This window comes from Schistocerca serialis, chromosome 3 (assembly GCF_023864345.2).
Source record: "Schistocerca serialis cubense isolate TAMUIC-IGC-003099 chromosome 3, iqSchSeri2.2, whole genome shotgun sequence".
NCBI classification, from domain to species: domain Eukaryota; kingdom Metazoa; phylum Arthropoda; class Insecta; order Orthoptera; family Acrididae; genus Schistocerca; species Schistocerca serialis.
This window is the reverse complement of record NC_064640.1, coordinates 119,894,703-119,916,043: the sequence shown is the minus strand read 5'-3', so window position 1 is coordinate 119,916,043 and position 21,341 is coordinate 119,894,703. Positions and strand designations below refer to the sequence as shown.

General features: G+C 40.7%; 1 protein-coding gene across 1 annotated transcript in view; it reads left to right on the top strand.

Moving 5' to 3' along the window:
* The window catches only part of LOC126469809 (tyrosine-protein kinase transmembrane receptor Ror-like), a 127,169-nt gene that overhangs the window by 8,500 nt on the left and 97,328 nt on the right, over positions 1 to 21,341 (top strand). The window contains exon 2 of the mRNA XM_050097074.1: positions 15,698 to 15,884. Within this exon, the coding sequence (XP_049953031.1) occupies positions 15,698 to 15,884 (187 nt within the window). The remainder of the gene's footprint in view (positions 1 to 15,697; positions 15,885 to 21,341) is intronic.

Below are 21,341 nucleotides of genomic sequence, written 5' to 3'. Positions count from 1 at the left end.
TTTTTTAAGCTGCTGTTGAGTATCTTCTCACATACCCTCTGCAGTCTTCCCTGACAAAAAAATATACATAAAGTGGCTTATCGAACATCCACAATGTTGTCTTCTGTATAGGTGTATCTAATTATTTGACTCACCTCGTTGGTGCTGTCAAAAATTATTCCTTAATATTTATCCCTTTTTATCTGTACAATAATGTTTTCCTTAAAATGTTTGCACAAAATAAAAATAAATTCATTTTGTGTCCCTTTTGACAAATAAGAAGGCATTCTCTGATCACCAGTGTACTCGCCAAGTTTTAAACAATGCCCCTTCAATACTGGATCACATTTCATCATCAGTTGCACCAGTTCTGAGAAATTTGCTGCTTTCCAATGAAATTTCTTCACGATGACTACTGGAAATGAGGTTTAGCTGTGCTCCAAATCATTTAATATCGAAAAAGCGATGTAAAATGTTTCTCCATTTCTTGGCCTTATCATTAACAATCTTCTGATTATCTTTGTCAGTCGTTATATTAAGCATCAAGCCCTTACAGTGTGTATCCCATTTTTCTAAATTTAATAGTTGTTCAGGTGATGATTCATACTTTGATATCTTTGGATTCAATTTACACGATTGACGGATGTCACAAATAAATTTATTTTTGTTTGTATCACCCTCAGAGACAAATAATCGGCAGCAAAAGCAGTACAGTTTCTTTGTTGATGGTGAGTATAGCATTCATTTCTTTACATATCTAGTCTTGTTCAAATGTGGATAAAACTACAACAAAGGTGTGTTCTATGAGTGTGTTCACCTGATCTTTCGATAGATTCAAAAGGTCCCACCTTGTTTTCATATACTTCACTACTCTGTTCAATAATCACAATTTTGATATGCTCTGGAAACATTTATTTGCCAGTGTGCAGTACCACTGGAAGAAGAGGAGTCGAATTTAGATGCATCACAAATATTTTCATTCTCAGCAATTTTCTCATCATTACTATCTTGATTAACAGGTAAGTAGAGACCTCTGTACAGGGTGATTTCGTGATGATGTAACAGACTTTCAGGGATGAGGTGGACAAGGGTAAATGTATCAATTTGAGGCAAGGTCCCTTTTCTGGAAATGACAGTGTCGAAAGTTATAAGCAAAAATCATTCTGATACCTGTGACTGTAGAATACATGCACTGGTACTGTTGTTGCTAAGATTGTAGAGTGGTAACTTCCTAAAAGAAAAGTGTAGTAAACATGGGCTGTAAAATGTGTATGTTAAGAGCACTTGTTTATCTTCACTACAGTGAGACATATTGCTTCTACTGTATGGTCTTTGCTTTCCATATTTTTGGAGGAGGTAGTATAGACTGAAACAAGGGGGGGAAAATGCATTACATATTGACTCTAAAATGCATACCTTAAGAACTATGGCCACTTGTTCGGTAGAATAGATGTCTCTCTCAGCAGCAAAGATGAAGTAATGCTCGTAACTCTTAAGGCTTGCATTTTAGATCCCATGTTTACTTTGTTCTCGTCTATACTACAACCTCTGAAAGTAGCGTACCCTGCAGTCTTAGCAACAACAGTGCCAATACATGTATACCAGTGTCAGACGTATCAGAACAATGTTCACTTATAACTTTTGACTCGATCGTTTCCGTATCAGGGTCCCATACCTAAAACTGATATAGTTACCCTTCTCCATCATCCCTGAAAGTTTGTAATATCATCACATAATCAGCCTGTATTTTGTATATGTATTGGGCTTCAAACTCCAAACTGCCACATATTTACTGAAAATCTTTTGTCCATCTACATCTACGTGATTACTCTGCTATTCACGATTAAGTGCCTGGTAGAGGGTTCAATGAACCACCTTCAAGCTTTGTCTCTACCATTCCACTCTCAAATGGCATGCAGGAAAAACGAGCACTTAAATTTTTCTGCGAGAGCCCCAATTTCTCTTATTTTATCATGATGATCATTTCTCTCTATGTAGGTGGGTGCCAACAGAATGTTTTTGCAATTAGAGGAGAAAACTGGTGATTGAAATTTCATGAGAAGATCCTGTCACAACGAAAAACGCCTTTGCTTTAATGATTGCCATTCCAATTCATGTATCGTGTCTGTGGCACTATCTCCCTTATTTCATAATAATACAGAACGAGCTGCCCTTCTTTGAGCTTTTTCAATATCATTTGTTAGTCCCACGTGATACGGATCCCACACCGCACAGTAACACTCCAGAATAGGGCGGACAAGTGTAGTGTAAGCAGTCTCTTTTGTATATCTGTTGCACCTTCTAAGTGTTCTCCAATGAAACACAATCTTTGGTTTGCTCTACCCACAACATTATCTGTGTGATTGTTCCAACTTAGGTCATTTGCAATTGTAATCACTAAGTATTTAGTTGAATTTACAGCCTTCAGATTTGTGTGTCTTATCTCATAATCGAAATTTAGCTGATTTCTTTTAGTACTCGTGTGAATAACTTCACACTTTTCTTTATTCAGGGTCAATTGCCACTTTCCGCACCACGCAGATATCTTATCTAAATCATTTTGCAATTTGTTTTGGTCATCTGATGACTTTACAAGATGGTAAATAGCATCTGCAAATAATCCAAGAGGGCTACTCACATTGTCTCCTATGTCGTTAATATAGATCAGGAACAATACAGGGCCTATAACACTTCCTTGCAGAATGCCGGATATTACTTCTGTTTTACTCGATGACTTTCCATCTGTTACTACGAACTGTGACCTTTGTGACAGGAAATCACCAATCCAGACGCACAACTGAGGCCATACTCCGCAGGCACGCTGTTTGGTTAGAAGACGCTTCTGAGAAACGGTGTCGAAAGCCTTCTGAAAATCTAAAAATATGGAGTCAATTTGACATCCCCTGTCGATAGCACTCATTACTTCATGAGTATAAAGAGTTAGTTGTGTTCCACAAGAACAATATTTTCTGAGTCCATGCTGACTGTGTGTCAGTAATTCATATTCTTCGAGGTACTTCATAATGTTCGAATACAGTATATGTCACGAAAACCCTACTGCAAATCAACATTAGTGATATGGGCCTGTAATTCAGCAGATTACTCTATTTCCCTTTTTGGGTATTGGTGTGACTTGAGCAACTTTCCAGTCTTTAGGTACGGAACTTTCTTTGAGCGAGTCATTGTATATAATCGCTAAATATGGAGCTATTGCATCTGCATACTCCGAAAGGAACCTGACTGGTATACCATCTGGACCAGAAACCTTGCCTTTATTAAGTGATTTAAGCTGCTTTGATACACCGAGGATATCTACTTCTATGTGTCTCATCTTCACAGTTGTTCTTGATTGGAATTCGGGAATATTTCCTTAATCTTCTTTGGTGAAGGAGTTTCAGAAAACCGTGTTTAATAACTCTGCTTTGGTTACACTGTCGTCAGTGACTTCACCATTTCCTATCACGCAGTGAAGGTATTGATTGCATCTTGCCACTGGTGTTTTTTATATATGACCAGAATCTCTTTTGGTTTTGTGCCAGATTCACGGACAGAGTTTCATTGTGGAAATTATTAAAAGCATCTCACATTGAAGCATGCACTATATTTCGAACATCTGCAAAACTTTGCCAATCTTCAGAATTTTGCATTCTTTTAAATTTGGCATGCTTTTTTTCGTTGTTTCTGCAACAGCGATCTGAACCGTTTTGTGTACCAAAGCGGATCAGTACCATCACTTATTAATTGCTGTCGATACTATCTCTTTGAAATCATTCCACAACTTTTCTTCGCTTACGTGAGCACATTGGAAGGAGTGGAGACTGTCTCTTAAAAAGGCATTAAGAGCATTTTTATCAGCTTTTTTAAATAGCTGTACTTTGCATTTCTTTTTGATGGTTGTGGGTGTTACGATATTCAGCCTAGCAGCCACTGCATTGTGATCACTAATCCCTGTATTCGTCATGATACTCCCTATTTGTCCAGGATTATTTGTTGCTAAGAAGTCAAGTATGCTATCACAACCATTTACGCTTCGAGTAGGCTCATGAACTAATTGTTCAAAATAATTTTCTGAGAAAGCATTCAGTACAATTTCGGATGACGTTTTATGCCTGCCGCTGGCTTTAAACTTATAATTTTTCCAGCATATCTATTGAAGTTGCCACAGACTATAATTATATGAGTGGGGTACCTATTTGAAATGACTCAAGTTTTCTTTGAACTGTTCAGCAACTATATCTTCTGAGTTGGGGGGGGGGGGGAGGAAGGGGGGGGGGGTCAGTAAAATGTCCAATTAATTGTTTAGTCCTATTGTCAAGTATAACCTCTACCCATACTATTTCGCAGGAACTATCTACTTCAATTTCACTAAAAGGCAAACTACTTCTGACAGCAATAAATACTCCACCACCAATTGCATTTAATCTATCCTTTCTGAACACTGTTAGATCATTAGAAAAAATTTCTGCTGAGCTTATTTGAGTTTCAGTACTTTCTATTAGGGCTTGAAGCTCTGGTTCTTTCCCAACACAGCTACGACAATTTACAACTACAATACTGATTGTTTCTACAACTAACTTACTATGTTGTACCTTCTGCCATTTAGACAGGGCCCTTTCTGTGGCTTCCTGAGACCCTCTAACGTAAAAAACCAGCCAGTCCCTTCCACACAGCGCCCACTACCCGTGTTGCTGCTTCCTGTATGTAGTGATTGTCTCTGCGATCTTCTCTAGATTGTTGCACAGATGACAAAATGGTAGATATCGAAATGGTTGACAGAGAGATAGAAAAACAATTAAAATTGCTCAAAAGAGGAAAGGCCACTGGGCCTGATGGGATACCTGTTCGATTTTACACTGAGTACGCGAAGGAACTTGCCCCCTTCTTGCAGCGGTGTACCGCAGGTATCTAGAAGAGCGTAGCGTCCCGAAAGATTGAGAAAGGGCACAAGTCATCCCCGTTTTCAAGAAGGGACGTCGAATAGATGTACAGAACTATAGACCTATATCTCTAACGTCGATCAATTATTATGTTCGAGAATAATGACTTTTCTGGAGACTAGAAATCTACTCTGTAGGAATCATCATGGGTTTCGAAGAAGGCGATCGTGTGAACCCAGCTCGCGCTATTCATCCACGAGACTCAGAGGGCCATAGGCACGGGTTTCAAGGTAGATGCCGTGTTTCTTGACTTCCGCAAGGCGTTTGATGCAGTTCCCCACAGTCGTTTAATGAACAAAGTGAGAGCATATGGACTACCAGACCAATTGTGTGATTGGATTGAAGAGTTCCTAGATAATAGAACACAGCATGTCATTCTCAATGGAGAGAAGTCTTCTGAAGTAAGGGTGATTTCAGGTGTGCCACAGGGGAGTGTTGTAGGACCATTGCTATTCACAATATATATAAATGACCTTGTGGATAATACCGGAAGTTCACTGAGGCTTTTTGCGGATGATGCTGCAGTATAGCGAGATGTTGTAACAATGGAAAATTGTACTGAAATGCAGGAGGATCTGCAACGTATTGACGCATGGTGCAGGGAATGGCAATTGAATCTCAATGTAGACAAGTGTAATGTGCTGCAAATACATAGAAAGAAAGATCCTTTATCATTTAGCTACAATATAGCAGGTCAGCAACTAGAAGCAGTTAATTCCATAAATTATCTGGGAGTTGGCATTAGGAGTGATTTGAAATGGAATGATCTTATAAAATTAATCGTCGGTAAAGCAGATGCCAGACTGAGGTTCATTGGAAGAATCCTAAGGAAATGCAATCCGAAAACGAAGGAAGTAGGTTACAGTGCACATGTTCACCCACTGCTTGAATACTGCTCACCGGTGTGGGATAAGTACCAGATAGGGTTGATAGAAGAGATAGAGAAGACCCAACGGAGAGCAGTGCGCTACATTACAGGATCATTTAGTAATCGCGAAAGTGTTATAGAGATGATAGATGAACTCCAGTGGAAGACTCTGCAAGAGAGACACTCAGTAGCTCGGTACGGGCATTTGTTGAAGTTTTGAGAACGTACCTCCACGAAGGAGTCAAGCAGTATATTGCTCCCTCCTACATATATCTCACGAAGAGGCCATGAGGATAAAATCGGAGAGATTAGAGCCCACACAGAGGCATACTGACAATCTTTCTTTCCATGAACAATACGAGACTGGAATAGAAGGGAGAACCGATAGAGGTACTCAAAATACCCTCCGCCACACACCGTCAGGTGGCTTTCGGAGTATGGATGTAGATGTAGTGGACTCCGACCTATTTAGCAAAACCCAGAAACCCACCACCCAATGGTGCAAGTCAAGGAGTCTGCAGCTTACACTGTCACAGAACCACCTGAGCCTCTTGTTTCAGACCATCCTCTCGGCTCTGCACCAAAGGACCACAGTCGGTTCTGCCGATGATGCAGATGGTGAGCTCCGCCTTAATTTTGGAAGCAAGCCTGGCAGTCTTTACCATCACCGAAATGGGCTACCACCTGCAGTTGGGTGCACCCTGTACTCTTCATGGCATCCAGAAGCACCCTTTCCACATCTGAAATGACTCCCCCGGTATGCACACTGGCTGCCTTCCGCTCATTGGCAGCCATGTTCCTAAGGGCCCCCATTACGCGCCTTATGTTGGAGCTCCCAACTACCAGCAAATCCACCCTCTGGGAATGTCCAGACCTTGCGAGTCGAGAAGCTTCCTCTGGAATAGGATAGACGACTGCATCTGGCTCAGAGACTTTGCCAGCTGCAGATAACGCCCAAAACGTGTTTGTCAAATGAACCGGGGAGGCCCTACAGTAGGCCCCACGGAAAGTCTTCGCTGCCTGCCAGACTTTGGAATGATCTCCCACTCGACCACGGGTGAGGGGTCAACCTCAATGCAGGCAGTATCTGGGGCGGCCACAACAGTGGATCGATCTGGGGACATGTGGGTGGTGCTCGATGTCCCTCGCATCTCCGCGTCCAACTCCCCACAGTGATGCCCCTTGGTAGCAGCCTCAAGCTCTGTGATGGAAGCCAACAGTGCCTGCAGCTGTGAGCGAAGGGTCACCAATTCAGCTCGCATCTGTACACAGCAATCACAGTGCCTATCCATTTCTGAACTTGCTCCTGTTTGAAACTCGAAAAGATATGTAATAAACAAACGGTGTACTCCTTGTTTTGGATTTCATTAAAAATGGTCTGGTCCTCCCAGGTCCAAAGGCGTGAGGCAGGCTGCCACCTCTGCCAACCCTTTAGTCTGCCAGTGAGTTGGAGAAATTTGAGCTTACTGACAGTCATTCTTCCCATATGCCATTCACGGATGGAAAGGAAAGGGGGAAAGTGATGATCACTTTCCAATCATCATACCTTGCAAACCTTATTTCTTTTGCTAACTACAACTTCTTTTAATGTGTTCTGTCTGTTTCACATGGTTTTCCTGTTGCAGTGCATTTTCAGGTTCAAGAGAATTACCCATATAAATATGGTAGTTAACAGCTTTTTCAACAATTCTGTTTCCCCCAATATTTAAAGCTTTCAACTGTATGTAGCATACTTAACAAAATATGTGGATCAGCTGAACCTGCTGATACCCGATGTTGGCTTTCTCCTATAACATAATTACGAAAATGATGATGTGATGTATGATGTTATATGTCATAAAGAGAAAGAGGAGAACTGACAATATTTCTTTTGTGTTTGTTAGTTTCTGGAATGTATGTTGTGGTAAGAGACTGATCTGTATTTAGGTTGAGGTATGGATTTGGTTGAAACATTGCAGTTTGGTTGAAAGTTGGCAAAGTGGTATAGAACACTTCATTTAATGCAAACATTCTTGTTTGTACAGTATGTTCGTCTTCATTCTATGTTCGTCTGTGGCTTCATTTCTATTGTCTACATGACAATCTCCCCTTCCAAAAAATTGTAGATTTGCCTAAAGATCTCCTCCAACGATATACAATTGAGGCATTCTACTGTTGAAATAATAACTCTGATTTAGTTGTTAATATCCAGGCAGTGGATTTTTAACAAAGTACAATAAGCAAAAAATATATTCCTATGTATGTACTTGTTCTAATTAATCTGTTTACAAACAATGTACATTTTTCCAGTATCCTTGTAATCAGAAGAGTTTTAGGTTGCCTAGATATGTAAATGAATATGTTTTCATGCAGCTATGTTGTACATCATTTAACAGTTTGTTCATTGTTTGCACGTGCTCCATAACTTTCCCAGCATAATGCTAAAAACTCTCTGAATGTAAAACTTCCAGTCATTTTTGTTCAATCATTGTATTTCCCTTACTTTGTAGGTGAAAGGTAGATTTCATGTAACTATCGCTGCCATATCTTCACTGAATGGACAGTCCCATACTGTAGACATCTGTAGCTGTTGCTTTGTTATCCTACAGTGTGGCCAATCAGATGTTGCACTTGTTTGTTTGTTTTTCTCAACACAGTAAGTTGTTTCTTTTAAAGTACTTTATTGTGTTCCTTCTTATATTCCAGTTATGACTTAAAAAGTATTCCTTCCTTTGAGTCTATATACAGCTGGCTGGCTGGCTTGTTTGCTTGACAGGGTGGTGCATTGGTAAACGTGTTGGACTAACATTTCCTTGACTAGCATAAGGCAAATTCCCCGATGTTTCCATTAAAAAATGTTAAGATGGATTATGTTCCCCATTCGTGTCTGACCCTTGCTTGTGCTCATCCTCATGTGACCTCATCATTACTAGGACATTAAACGCCAATCCTCCTCACTTTGCAGATGACTGTTGACTGCAACTTTTCAGTTGTACTTCTCCTTAAGTTTCTGAATCCAGCTCATTTGCTAACTTCTATAATGTATGAATTGCTTATATGTGCTAAAACTTCATCATAGAATCAGTAAATCGTTTTAATGTACTTTGCTAATGCTTTTGTTCATGGATATACACTACGTGATAAAAAGTATTCAGACACCTGGCTGAAAATGACTTAAAAGTTCGTGGTGCCCTCCGTTGGTAATGCCGGAATTCAATGTGATGTTGACCCACCTTGATGACAGCTTCCACTCTGGCAGGCATAGTTCAGTCAGGTGCTGGAAGCTTTCTTGGGGAATGGCAGCCCATTCTTCACAGAGTGCTGCACTGAGGAGAAGTGTCAATGTCATTTTGTGAGGCCTGGCACAAAGTCGCCATTCCAAAACTTCCCAAAGGTGTTGTATAGGATTCAGGTCAGGACTCTGTGCAGGCCAGTCCATTACCGGGATGTTATTGGCGTGTAACCACTGCACCACAGGCCGTGCATTATGAACAGGTGCTCGATCTTGTTGAAAGATGCAGCCGCCATCCCCCAATTGCTCTTCAACAGTGGGAAGCTAGAATGTGCTTAAAACATCAATGTAGGCCTGTGCTGTGATAGTGCCATGCAAAACAACAACGGGTGCAAGCCCCCTCCATGAAAAACACGATCACACCATAACACCACCACCTCCGAATTTTACTGTTGGTACTACACACGCTGGCAGATGATGTTCATTGGGCATTCGCCATACCCACACCCTGCCATAGGATCACATTGTGTACAGTGATTCGTTACTCCGCACAACGTTTTTCCACTGTTCAGTCGTCCATTGTTTACACTCCTCACACCAAGTGGGGCATTATTTGGCATTTTCCAGCATGATGTGTGGCTTATGAACAGCCATTTGACCATGAAATCCTGATGCAGTTTGGAATTCCTGTGTGAGGGTCTGGATAGATGTCTGCCTGTTACATATAATGACACTCTTCAACTGTTGGCGATCTCTGTTAGTCAACAGAAGAGGTTCGCCTGTACGCTTTTGTGCTGTACGTGTCCCTTCGCGTTCCCACTTCACTATCACATCAGAAACAGTGGACCTAGGGATGTTTAGGATTGTGGAAATCTCACGTACAGACGTATGACACAAGTGACACCCAATCACCTGACCACGTTCAAAGTCTGTGAGTTCCACGGAGCTCCCCATTCTGCTCTCTCATGATATCTAATGACTACTAAGGTTGCTAATATGAGGTACCTGGCAGTAGGTGGCAGCACAATGCAACTAATATGAAAAACGTATGTTCTTGGTCGTGTCTGGATACTTCTGATCACATTGTGTATATTCTGTTACCTGTATCACCACAGGCCTGTTATTGTATGAAATTAGTGTAGAATTTACAAACACACGCTTGACACAGGTCCTATTGACAACATGTGGAGTGCTTCAACTCATCTGCCACAGTTTGTGATGCACATCTGTTCATTTGTGATTATTGTAGTCATGTTAATTGGTATAAGTAAGCAGGTTAAGGAATTGTACAAAAATAAGTCCCATGCTTATATCTGTATCTACACAGACGAACCAAAACACTATGACCACCTGTATAATAGCTTGTTTGTCTATCTTAGGAAAGAAACACATCACTGATTCTATATATATATCAGGGATCTGACAGTTCATTAATAGGTTTGTGGAGGTATGTGACATTAGATGTCCACACACATAAATAACGGGCCGTTGATTTGCGTATGTGGTGATGGCACGTGATAGTGACACAGGTGGGTTCCATACGATTTACATCAGGTGAATTTAGTTGCTGAGACATCAACATGAGTTCACTGTAATGCTCTTCAAACTACAGTAGCGCGGTTCTGGCTCCGAGACATGGACAATTACACTGCTGAAAGATGACATTGCTGGTGGGGAGCACATCAAGGATGCAGGCAGTTTGCAGGTGTCAGCATGTCTTCGATTACTACCACAGGTCCTATGAAAGTGCAGGAGAATGTCTCCTGTACCATAATACTGCTCCCACCTGCGTGCATCCGTGGCGCAGTGTACGTTTCAAGCTGTCATTCACCTTGATGAAAGCGTTTGTGGAGATGACCATCGGCCTAGTGTAGCAAAAATGTGATTCACATGAAGAGCCGACATGTGTCCATTGATTGATGGTCATGCACCAGCATTGTGCTCTTTTGGCAGAGATGCCACAGATCCGAATATTTCATACTTTACAGAGCAGGACGAGCCTCCAAAAACCCACATTCTGCGAAGAGTAGTGGACATCCAACAATGTGACGTCTAGTGGTAGTTTTGCTGTCCTCCTACCTCTTTACATAGGTGCTCATGACAGTAACATGTGAGTATTCGACCAGCTCCACCATTTTCAAGATACTCGTTCACAAGTCATGTGTAATAATAATAATCTGCCCTATGTCAGAGACTTCTTATCTCCGTGTATTTCCCCATTTGCAGCCTGTATCTTTGGTAGGGTGATCCCCTACATACTTTTGTTACCATGTCATGTGCCTGCAACACTACCATTTGGCATCCAGTGTCACGGTGGACAGTGGTCGTAAAGTTTTGGCTGTTAAGTGTATACTACTATATAAAGACAAGTCATTGTTTAACATTGTTTGAAAAGTGCTTGACTGATTTACTTAAAATTGTTGCACAATACTCAAATGAATGTTGAAAAGTTCTTGATTGATTTACTTCAGATTTTTACACATTACTCTAATGAACATTTGGGCAGACATAGGCCATGTATCTTTTTAACATATATAATATGTAAACAAATATCTTTACTACTATATAAAGGAAGCCACTGTTTAATGTTGTTCACAAAAATCTGGAAATGTACTAGATCAGTTTACTTGAAATTTTTACATAATATTCTAATGTATATTTGGACAATATATTATAGGGATACATTGTTAGCAAAAATCTCGAATAATTCTTGACCAGTTGACTTCATTTTCTTACACAATAGTCTAATAAATATTCAGACACATAGGCTATACAGTTTTTTAAACAACAATGTACGAGGTTTCTGTTATAACTGGCTGTGAGAAAGAAAGTGCTGTGCTGCACTATGCTGTGAAAATGTGTAATTTGGTTTTCTTCCTTTCACTCAGTTTTAACTACAATATCAAGGGCATTTAAACCATTAGAAAAATTGTTTCTTACGTATATATTCTTCCTCAGTAGATATATTTTTAAACAAAAATTGTATACGCAGCAATGTACCATTTTGTTTTCTTCCTCGCAGTCACATTTTGCATAAATCAGGAAAGCTATATTTGTAGCTTATTGGCTCATTATTACAATAATATTTCAGAATCTGAATTTGGAATAATAATAATAAATAAGGCTCATGGTCAGAGAGGGGGTGAAGAGGAGAAATGAAACATTTTAATTAAATTGAGAGTGTGTATTTTTGTCATAGTTTGTGTTTGGGAAATTGCAATGAATGGAAAATTGAATATCAGAGGGGTTTAATTTAAATTGCATCACACTATGAATGTTTAAATGTATATATATTCCCTATCTACTTATTGAGATCATTGGTATGCAGCATTGTATGTCTGACAGTTGCAAAGTGTGTTTTGATTCCTCACAGGCATAAGTGAATCATCCAGGCAGATATTTACAGTTATTTTTATGTTGTTTAATGAGCACACCAAGTTTTAATTATACATGTGTGTCATATTGTATAGAAATGTTGAATGCAGAAAGCTTCAGCAGTTTTTGCACACTCCACTCACTGACATTCCCAGTAAGTACCAACACTTATTCACTCATTTGTGGACATGTCTATCAGATTTACACCTACCATCTTGTCTCACCACTTGAATCATTAACAAAAATTTTCACTGTACACATCTAAGAAAGTAGTTCTACATGTATATTTATACTCCGCAAGCCACCCAACGGTGTGTGGCACAGGGCACTTTATGTGCCACTGTCATTACCTCCCTTTCCTGTTCCAGTCGCATATGGTTCGTGGGAAGAACGAGTGCCGGAAAGCCTCCGTGCGTGCTTGAATCTCTCTAATTTTACATTCGTGATCTGTTCGGGAGGTATAAGTAGGGAGAAGCAATATATTCGATACCTCATCCAGAAACGCACCCTCTCGAAACCTGGACAGCAGGCTACACCGTGATGCAGAGTGCCTCTCTTGCAGAGTCTGCCACTTGAGTTTGCTAAACATCTCCGTAATACTATCATTCTTACCAAATAACCCTGTGACGAAATGCGCTGCTCTTCTTTGGATCTTCTCCATCTCCTCTGTCAACCTGACCTGGTATGGATCCCACACTGATGTGATGTGCAATACTCAAGTATAGGTCGAACAAGTGTTTTGTAAGCCACCTCCTTTGTTGATGGACTACATTTTCTAAGGACTCTCCAAATGAATCTCAACCTGGCACCCGCCTTACCAACAATTAATTTTATATGTTCATTCCACCTCAAATAGTTCCGTACGCATACTCCCAGATATTTTACAGACGTAACTACTACCAGTGTTTGTTCCACTATCATATAATTATACAATAAAGGATCCTTCTTTCTATGTATTCGCAATACATTACATTATTCTATGTTAAGGGTCAGTTGCCACTCCCTGCACCAAGTGCCTATCCGCTGCAGATCTTCCTTCATTTCGCTGCAATTTTCTAATGCTGCAACTTCTCTGTATAGTACAGCATCATCTGCGAAAAGCCGCATGGAACTTCCAACACTATCTACTACATCATTTATATATATTGTGAAAAGCAATGGTCCCATAACACTCCCCTGTGGCACGCCAGAGGTTAATTTAATGTCTGTAGACGTCTCTCCATTAAGAACAACATGCTGTGTTCTGTTTGCTAAAAACTCTTCAATCCAGCCACACAGCCGGTCTGATATTCTGTAGGCTCTTACTTTATCAGGCGACAATGTGGAACTATATCGAACGCCTTCCAGAAATCAAGGAAAATGGCATCTACCTAGGAGCCTGCATCTAATATTTTCTGGGTCTCATGAACAAATAAAGCGAGTTGGGTCTCATACGATCGCTGTTTCCGGAATCCATGTTGATTCTGACAGAGTAGCTTCTGGGTTTCCAGAAATGTCATGATACGTGAGCAAAAAACATGTTCTAAAATTCTACAACAGATCAATGTCAGAGATATAGGCCTATAGTTTTGCACATCTGCTTGACGACCCTTCTTGAAAACTGGGACTACCTGTGCTCTTTTCCAATCATTTGGAACCTTCCGTTCCTCTAGAGACTTGCGTTACACAGCTGTTAGAAGGGGGGCAAGTTGTTTCGTGTACTCTGTGTAGAATCGAATTGGTATCCCGTCAGGTCCAGTGGACTTTCCTCTGTTGAGTGATTTCAGTTGCTTTTCTATTCCTTAGATACTTATTTCGACGTCGGCCATTTTTTCGTTCGTGCGAGGATTTAGAGAAGGAACTGCATTGTGGTCTTCCTCTGTGGAACAGCTTTGGAAAAAGGTGTTTAGTATTTTAGCTTTACGCGTGTCATCCTCTGTTTCAATGCCATTATCATCCCAGAGTGTCTGGATATGCTGTTTCGATCCACTTACTGATTTAACGTAAGACCAGAACTTCCTAGGATTTTCTGTCAAGTCGGTACATAGAATTTTACTTTAGAATTCACTTGACATCGTTTAGCTTCTGTTTGTCTGAGAGGTTTTGGCTGCGTTTAAATTTGCAGTGAAGCTCTCTTTGCTTTCGCTGTAGTTTCCTAACTTTGTTGTTGAACCATGGTGGGTTTTTCCCATCCCTCACAGTTTTACTCGGCATGTACCTGTCTAAAACGCATTTTACGATTGCCTTGAACTTTTTCCATAAACATTCAACATTGTCAGTGTCGGAACAGAAATTTTCGTTTTGCTCTGTTAGGTAGTCTGAAATCTGTCTCCTATTACTCTTGCTAAACAGATAAACCTTCCTCCCTTTTTTTGTATTCCTATTTACTTCCATATTCAGGGATGCTGCAACGGCCTTATGGTCACTGATTCCCTGTTCTGTGCTTACAGAGTCAAAAAGTTTGGGTCTGTTTATCAGTAGGTCCAAGATGTTATCTCCACGAGTCGGTTCTTTGTTTAGTTGCTCGAGGTAATTTTCGGATAGTGCACTCAGTATAATGTCACTCGATGCTTTGTCCCTATCACCCGTCCTAAACATCTGAGTGTCCTAGTCTATATCTGGTAAATTGAAATTTCCATAAGACTATAACATGCTGCGGAAATTTATGTGAAATGTATTCCAGATTTTCTCTCAGTTGTTCTGCCACTAGTGCTGCTGAGTTGGGAGGTTGGTAAAAGGAGCCAATTATTAACATAGCTCAGTTGTTGGAGTATGACATCCACCCATAATAATTCACAGGAACTATCCACTTCTATTTCACTACAGGATAAACCACTACTAACAGCGACAAACACGCCACCACTGGTTGCATGCAATCTGTCCTTTCTAAACACCGCCTGTACCTTTGTAATAATTTCGGCAGAATTTACCTCTGACTTCAGCCAGCTTTCCGTTCCTATAATGATTTCAGCTTCAGTGCTTTCTATCAGTGCAGTTAAAAAGTAAATGTTGTTACGCAGACTGTTTTGCATAGCTGCATATTAGAAAAGAGGGATGAAGCTGTGCATAGACTGCAGAGTTCCACATGCATGCTACAAGTGCAGTCCAGAATGTAGGAGTGCTTTCCTAAGACGTATGTAATACAAATATGAGTTTTGGCTGCTGATGCCTTAAACCATTAAATTTGATACCTTTCTCACATAGAAAGATTTAACTTCAGACTATTAGATAGCATGCATTGTCATCTTAAAACTGAGTAGTGCTAGCTTTGATATGTAGCATGATTTTTACCATACTGAAAATCTTTTTCATTTTATAGTGTTTTAATTTGTGTACATTTTTTGTCAGATGCTGTATCGATGACCTAACTTCACAGCCTGAACAGGATAAAAATTCATTATCAGATAATTTATTAGGAGCAGAAAATTTCAGGCAAGATGCATTACCTGAAAACATGACTTTGCTTGAGGGAAAAGCTGTACAAGCCACAAGTGAACGTATTCATCAGATGCCAGTGGATGAGGGATTTTGTGAGGTGAGTATTTGGTATTCCAGTTCATACTGTAAATTCAGTGTTTTAGTTCAAGATTTAAGTGGATCATAATAGAATTAAATTATAGGGTGTCCCACTCAGACCTCACTGATTTCAAAGACCCAGAGGAAAAAACCCACAGTAGATGCGACAGTGAAAAATGCACCACAGTGTAGAGCATCTCAAACAATTTATTAACTTATCATCAATACACCTCTACATGTGAACCATTTGTAGCACGAAGAATATTGAGTCTATATTCAATTTCGTGCCAAGTTCTTTGTAACCTTTCCTATGTTACTGTTGCAATCACATTTAAAGATACGGTGTCGCAACATAGAAATGTCGTCCACTTTGGTTGCATACATGCAGTCCTTCACGAATCCGCACATGAAGAAATCAAGCGGTGTAATTTTGGGTGAATGTGGTGGCCAGGCAATGGGTCCTCCACATCTGATTCAATGACTGGGAAATTTCCTATCCAGGAACTTGCGAACAGCTGTTGACTAATGCGGCGGAGCTCCATCTTGTTGAAAAATGATGTTGGGTTGCAAGTCCTGTATCTGAAGGTACACAAACTGCTCCAACATGTCCAGATACACTGACCCATTCACTGTTTGTTCTGCAAAGAAGAACGGTCCAACAATCCTGTCATGCATTAGCCCACACCAGACGTTTAGTTTAGGGCTATCACAAACATGTTCAATGACAATGTGCGGATTTTGCGAACCTCAAATGTGAACATTATGCCTGTTAATGCTTCCTGAAAGATGAAACGTTGCCTTATCTGAGAATAAACATCTTTCCAGGAAGCTGGCATCCATATCAATACGCTGCAGCATATCCGCAGCAAATTGTTGTCGGTGTGATTTGTCGTTGGATGTTGCAGAATTTGCACTTTGTAAGCACACATACAAAGACATTGGTGAACTACACGATGCATTGTTGTTCGAGGTACATCAAGTTGCCTAGATGCTTGACGAATTGACTTACGTGGGCTTCTGAGAAACGTTTTTCCGATGTCCTCCACTGTCTCTTGTGAAACTCCATAACGTGCACAGCCAGAATGTTTCAGAACACTTCCTGTTGCCAAAACTTCCTATGCTATTCCTTAATTGTTTTCACATCAGGTGGATCGCATTCATACACAGGTTCACAATTTCTTTGCACAGTAATTAGCCATTTTGTTTCTGCAAACCACACTACTTCTTGCGTGCGCTGCTGTGGAGGCACTATTTTTCATTTCATGCGACCATGCTGCACTCTGGTGACGATACTTGGCATTTCTGATGCAGGCATATAAATTCTTTGAGATGCTCTACAATGTGGTGCATTTTTCATTGCCGTATCTACTGTGGCTTTTCTCTCCTCCGTCCTTGAAATCAGGGAGGTTTGAGTGGGTCACCCTGTATTATTGTGGACTGTAAGTATTGCTTCAGTTCAACTCTCTTTGAATTATTTGGTCTGCTGCTTCAAAACTTAACTGCTTATATTGTATCCACACACATGTAAATGAGTTGCAATAATTAAGAGCTCAATGAAGCTGATCATGTAGTACAACATTGTCTACAGGAACATAAAAGCTGATCAAAACAGCATGACATAGTTTGGATTGTCCAAAAGTGTAATGTCACAACTGTGTATACACTTTTAACACACTGGAGGAGGTATTTCAAAATAATAATGTCAAAGTCATCCATGAACAACTAACTACAGCCAGGGACTATTGTTCCTCCTCATTCTAGACCCATAAGTGTAGGGAGCAATTAAATTCAAATGCAACAAGCCTTGCAACTTGTAGAATCCTGATTATCGATGTATACAGTCATATTTGTAAAGGTTGCCTTTGTCCACTTAGATCAGTGGTGTTACCGTTACCCCAGTAAGAACACAACAGTGTAGTGCATGAAGACATATGACAGAGCAACAATAGTAGAGTGGTTGGTGGTGGTCTCAGTGTTTGCGGGTATGATAGGGCACAATTTAGTACTGAATGGGTTAGCAGATGCACTTAGTAATGTTTTGATGATACACGATTTATCAGCTTAATACAAGGAAAAGACCACCTTTTTAGCTGGATGGTTTGTGTCCGCTGCCTTTGGTGTGGAAGGATAGTTCAGAGTCCTGATATTGCCTTAGATTTGTCGGAGGTAGGGAGGTCTGGAAAAGGGTGAACTCTGCCTTGTGAGTCCACATGAGGAGTTGCTTGAATAAAGAAGCAGCAGCAGCAGCATAATCATCAGGATTCATCTGCTGTCAATAATGGCTGTAGGGATTGGCAACCTGCTGATCCCACAATCATAGATTGCTCCTTGTACTGCCTTGTAGGCAGCAGTCGGCCTGCTGGAACAGGTCTCGCACCTAATCTGTGAGTCGTGTTTTGTTTTGTTTTATTTTTTTACGTTTAATACTAGGAAAGAACATAAGCTGTGTATATCAACTTATAAATGTGTAAAGATGTGCTTCATGAGGAAAGAACATTTGGTCCATTCATGACATTATTGAACTAGCCATCCCAGCATTAAAAATGATTTAGATAAACCTACGAGATATCAGAACGGCTGGATAGGGCACAAACCTCCATCGTCTCCAATCTGAAGCAGTGTTCTTAACAGGTGCAGTCTCTCATTTGGTTTAGAGGCAGTTTTAATTCCTTTTTTAAAACCTGGGAAAGACCGCACGAGCCCGAGTAGCTACCGTAGTGTTGCCCTCACTTGTTGCATGGGAAAGACCTTGGAGCGGATGGCCAACCGTCGCCTTGTCTGGATGTTAGAATCCCGGCAACTCCTTAGTTGCTTTCAGTGTGGGTTCAGGAGGTATCTTTCTACCTTCTATAACCTTTCCCTCCTGGAGGCGGCTATTCAACAAGCTTTCCTACGCCATCACCACCTTCTAGGTGTATTTTTCGACATCGAGAAGGCCTACGATACCACTTGGAGGCATCTCATCCTGGAGCAACTTCACGAATGGGGTTTTTGTGGTTGTCTTCCTCTTTTTATTCAGTCTTTCCTCTTGCCACGATATTTTAGATACCGAATTGGTGACGTCCTGTCTGATCACTTTGAACAGGAGAACAGTGTCCGTCAGAGTAGCATTTTAAGTGTGACTCTCTTTGCCATTGCTATTAATAGCATTACGTCCATAGTGATAAGTCCTGTCCAGTGTTCCTTGTTTGTGGATGATTTCTCTTTGTTATGCTCTTCTTCAAGCCTTGCAACGACAACGCATCGGTTGCTGAAGGCACTGGTGTAGATGAATCGTGTTCGGGGCGATCGATTTCTTCTCTGCTCCGATTCTCTTAGTGCCTTACAATCACTGTAGAATCTGTACCCAACTGAGGAGATGGTCCAGCTGACATATGACCAACTGTACTTGCTCCAACAGCGGGGTAAGGAGGTATCCTTCTGCTGGGTGCCTCGTCATGTAGGAATATGGGGCAATGAACAGGCCGATCGGGCTGCCAAGGAGGCCTGCAGAGAGCAGGATATGGTCCAGTGTCCTATTCCCTACACAGGAAGTGCATGGAGATGTGGGAGGAAGAATGGCTGTCGGTGATGGCCAATAAACTGCGGTTGGTGCAGTCAACATCTCGGCTGTGGTGTTCCTCCTGCCGGTTGCTCAGGCGGGAAGAAGTGGCCCTCACATGTCTTTGGATCGGGCACTGTCCTCTCACACATAGCTTTTTATTACGGATCCTTCGTTTTGTGATGCTTGTGGTGTGCAAATCTCTGTCTGGCACATTTTAACAGACTGCATTTTATACCGTGATGCAAGGGCAGAAGCACGAGTTGATGGGGATCTGCCTTGTGTTTTAGCTAACGATGAGACGTGTGTGTCTAGGGTTTTAAAGTTTTGTGGTGTGTCTGGACTCTGGCCTAAACTTTTAGGCTGGAGGTTTTAGTGTATTGCAGAGTGGCTGATGCGTCCCTTTTTTCCTTGCAGTCAGCCAGCCACTTCCATCTGCTACATTGTTTTAGCTCCCTCTACCACTTTTTTCCTGTGTTGTCCATGTTTTACTGCTGACGCCCTGCTTCATCCCATGCTTCGGTGTGGGTAGGCACATATTTTTCAAAGCTTGTTACCCGTGTTTTATGTTCTGTTTCATCTTACTGTTCTGAATATTTTCTTGACACCTGTCTCACTATGTTACTGAGCGGGCACTGAAGACCTTGCTGTTGTGCACCCAAAAAAACCCTCTACTACTACTACTACTCATTTGGTTTATACCTAGAGTACAATGCTCTTTTGTTTATAGATACATGAAACAAGTTAGCTTGATAACATGGAGAACAATTATAAACTGTTCATTGCCTCTCTCGACACTTATCACTGCACTCTTCAGCAGAATTTATAGAATGTGAGACAGTTGCATATTTGTTTACAAGGTGCACAAATATTATGGTGGCTGACTGATGATTTGTGTATCTTTCTTGCATGGAGTCATCAGTAACTTTTAACAGGTGCTAGAAAAATGATAATACAGTAATTATACTTGAAAGTGTGGATAACATAAAACCAATGGTAAATTTTATATCTACTTTATATATTTTTCTCATTGCAGTTTGTATATTACTGCTTCAAACTGATTCATAGCACAGTGTTTGGATAGTGCCATTTTGCCATATATGGTACACTTTAACCATGGTGGCATGCAAACAGTTTACAAACTTAGCCATTTTGGAAAAGCTTCTGCCCTGGGCCTGAATGCCAATAATCAAGCCCTTGTGGACATTATATAATTCACTTCGTTTCCACATTCTGACAGCACGACAGCAAGTGCACTGTTTTCCATGTCACCCCGACACACCCTGTAAACCCTCCATTGGTAGTTCTGCCACCTGTCTTATGTGAGCGGCTATTGCATATCATTGTCAAACATAGGCAACTTTCATATTAATGTGACTGGACTGTGTACGTCAATACACTTACTTGCTTAAATAATGGAATTATTAATAAGTATTTATGCTGCCCAAACGCTTCACACCAAATATATGTATGGATTACTCTATTTATATGTCTCATTGCCATTTTTGGTAACAGCCATGTTCTTTTTAAGCATATGTCCACTATATACAGCCACGTAATTTAATCCCATAATTATCTCCGCCATGGGGCTCACATCAAGTGAGAACATGCTTTACCAGCATGGGACCACCACACCTTGCAGCACTATCTCCCTTTTTGTGCTGTAAGTCCATCCTTCTACATCCCCTTCATTTCTGTGGGTGGTCTTCTTGGCGCTGATGATGCCTGCATTTTGTTTATGAATTTGGACACTCATTGTTAGGGTAGGGAAAATTTCACAAAAATGATAACTTAAAAAATAATGCAAAATTATTGATTTTAGCAAAGTTGGCAGTTTCTATTAGATATTGTGAAATTTTTAATTTTTCTGTATAAAAGTTTTATAAATCAGAGGTGGCAGTTTACTGATATTCATAACTAATAGCTATTGACTGT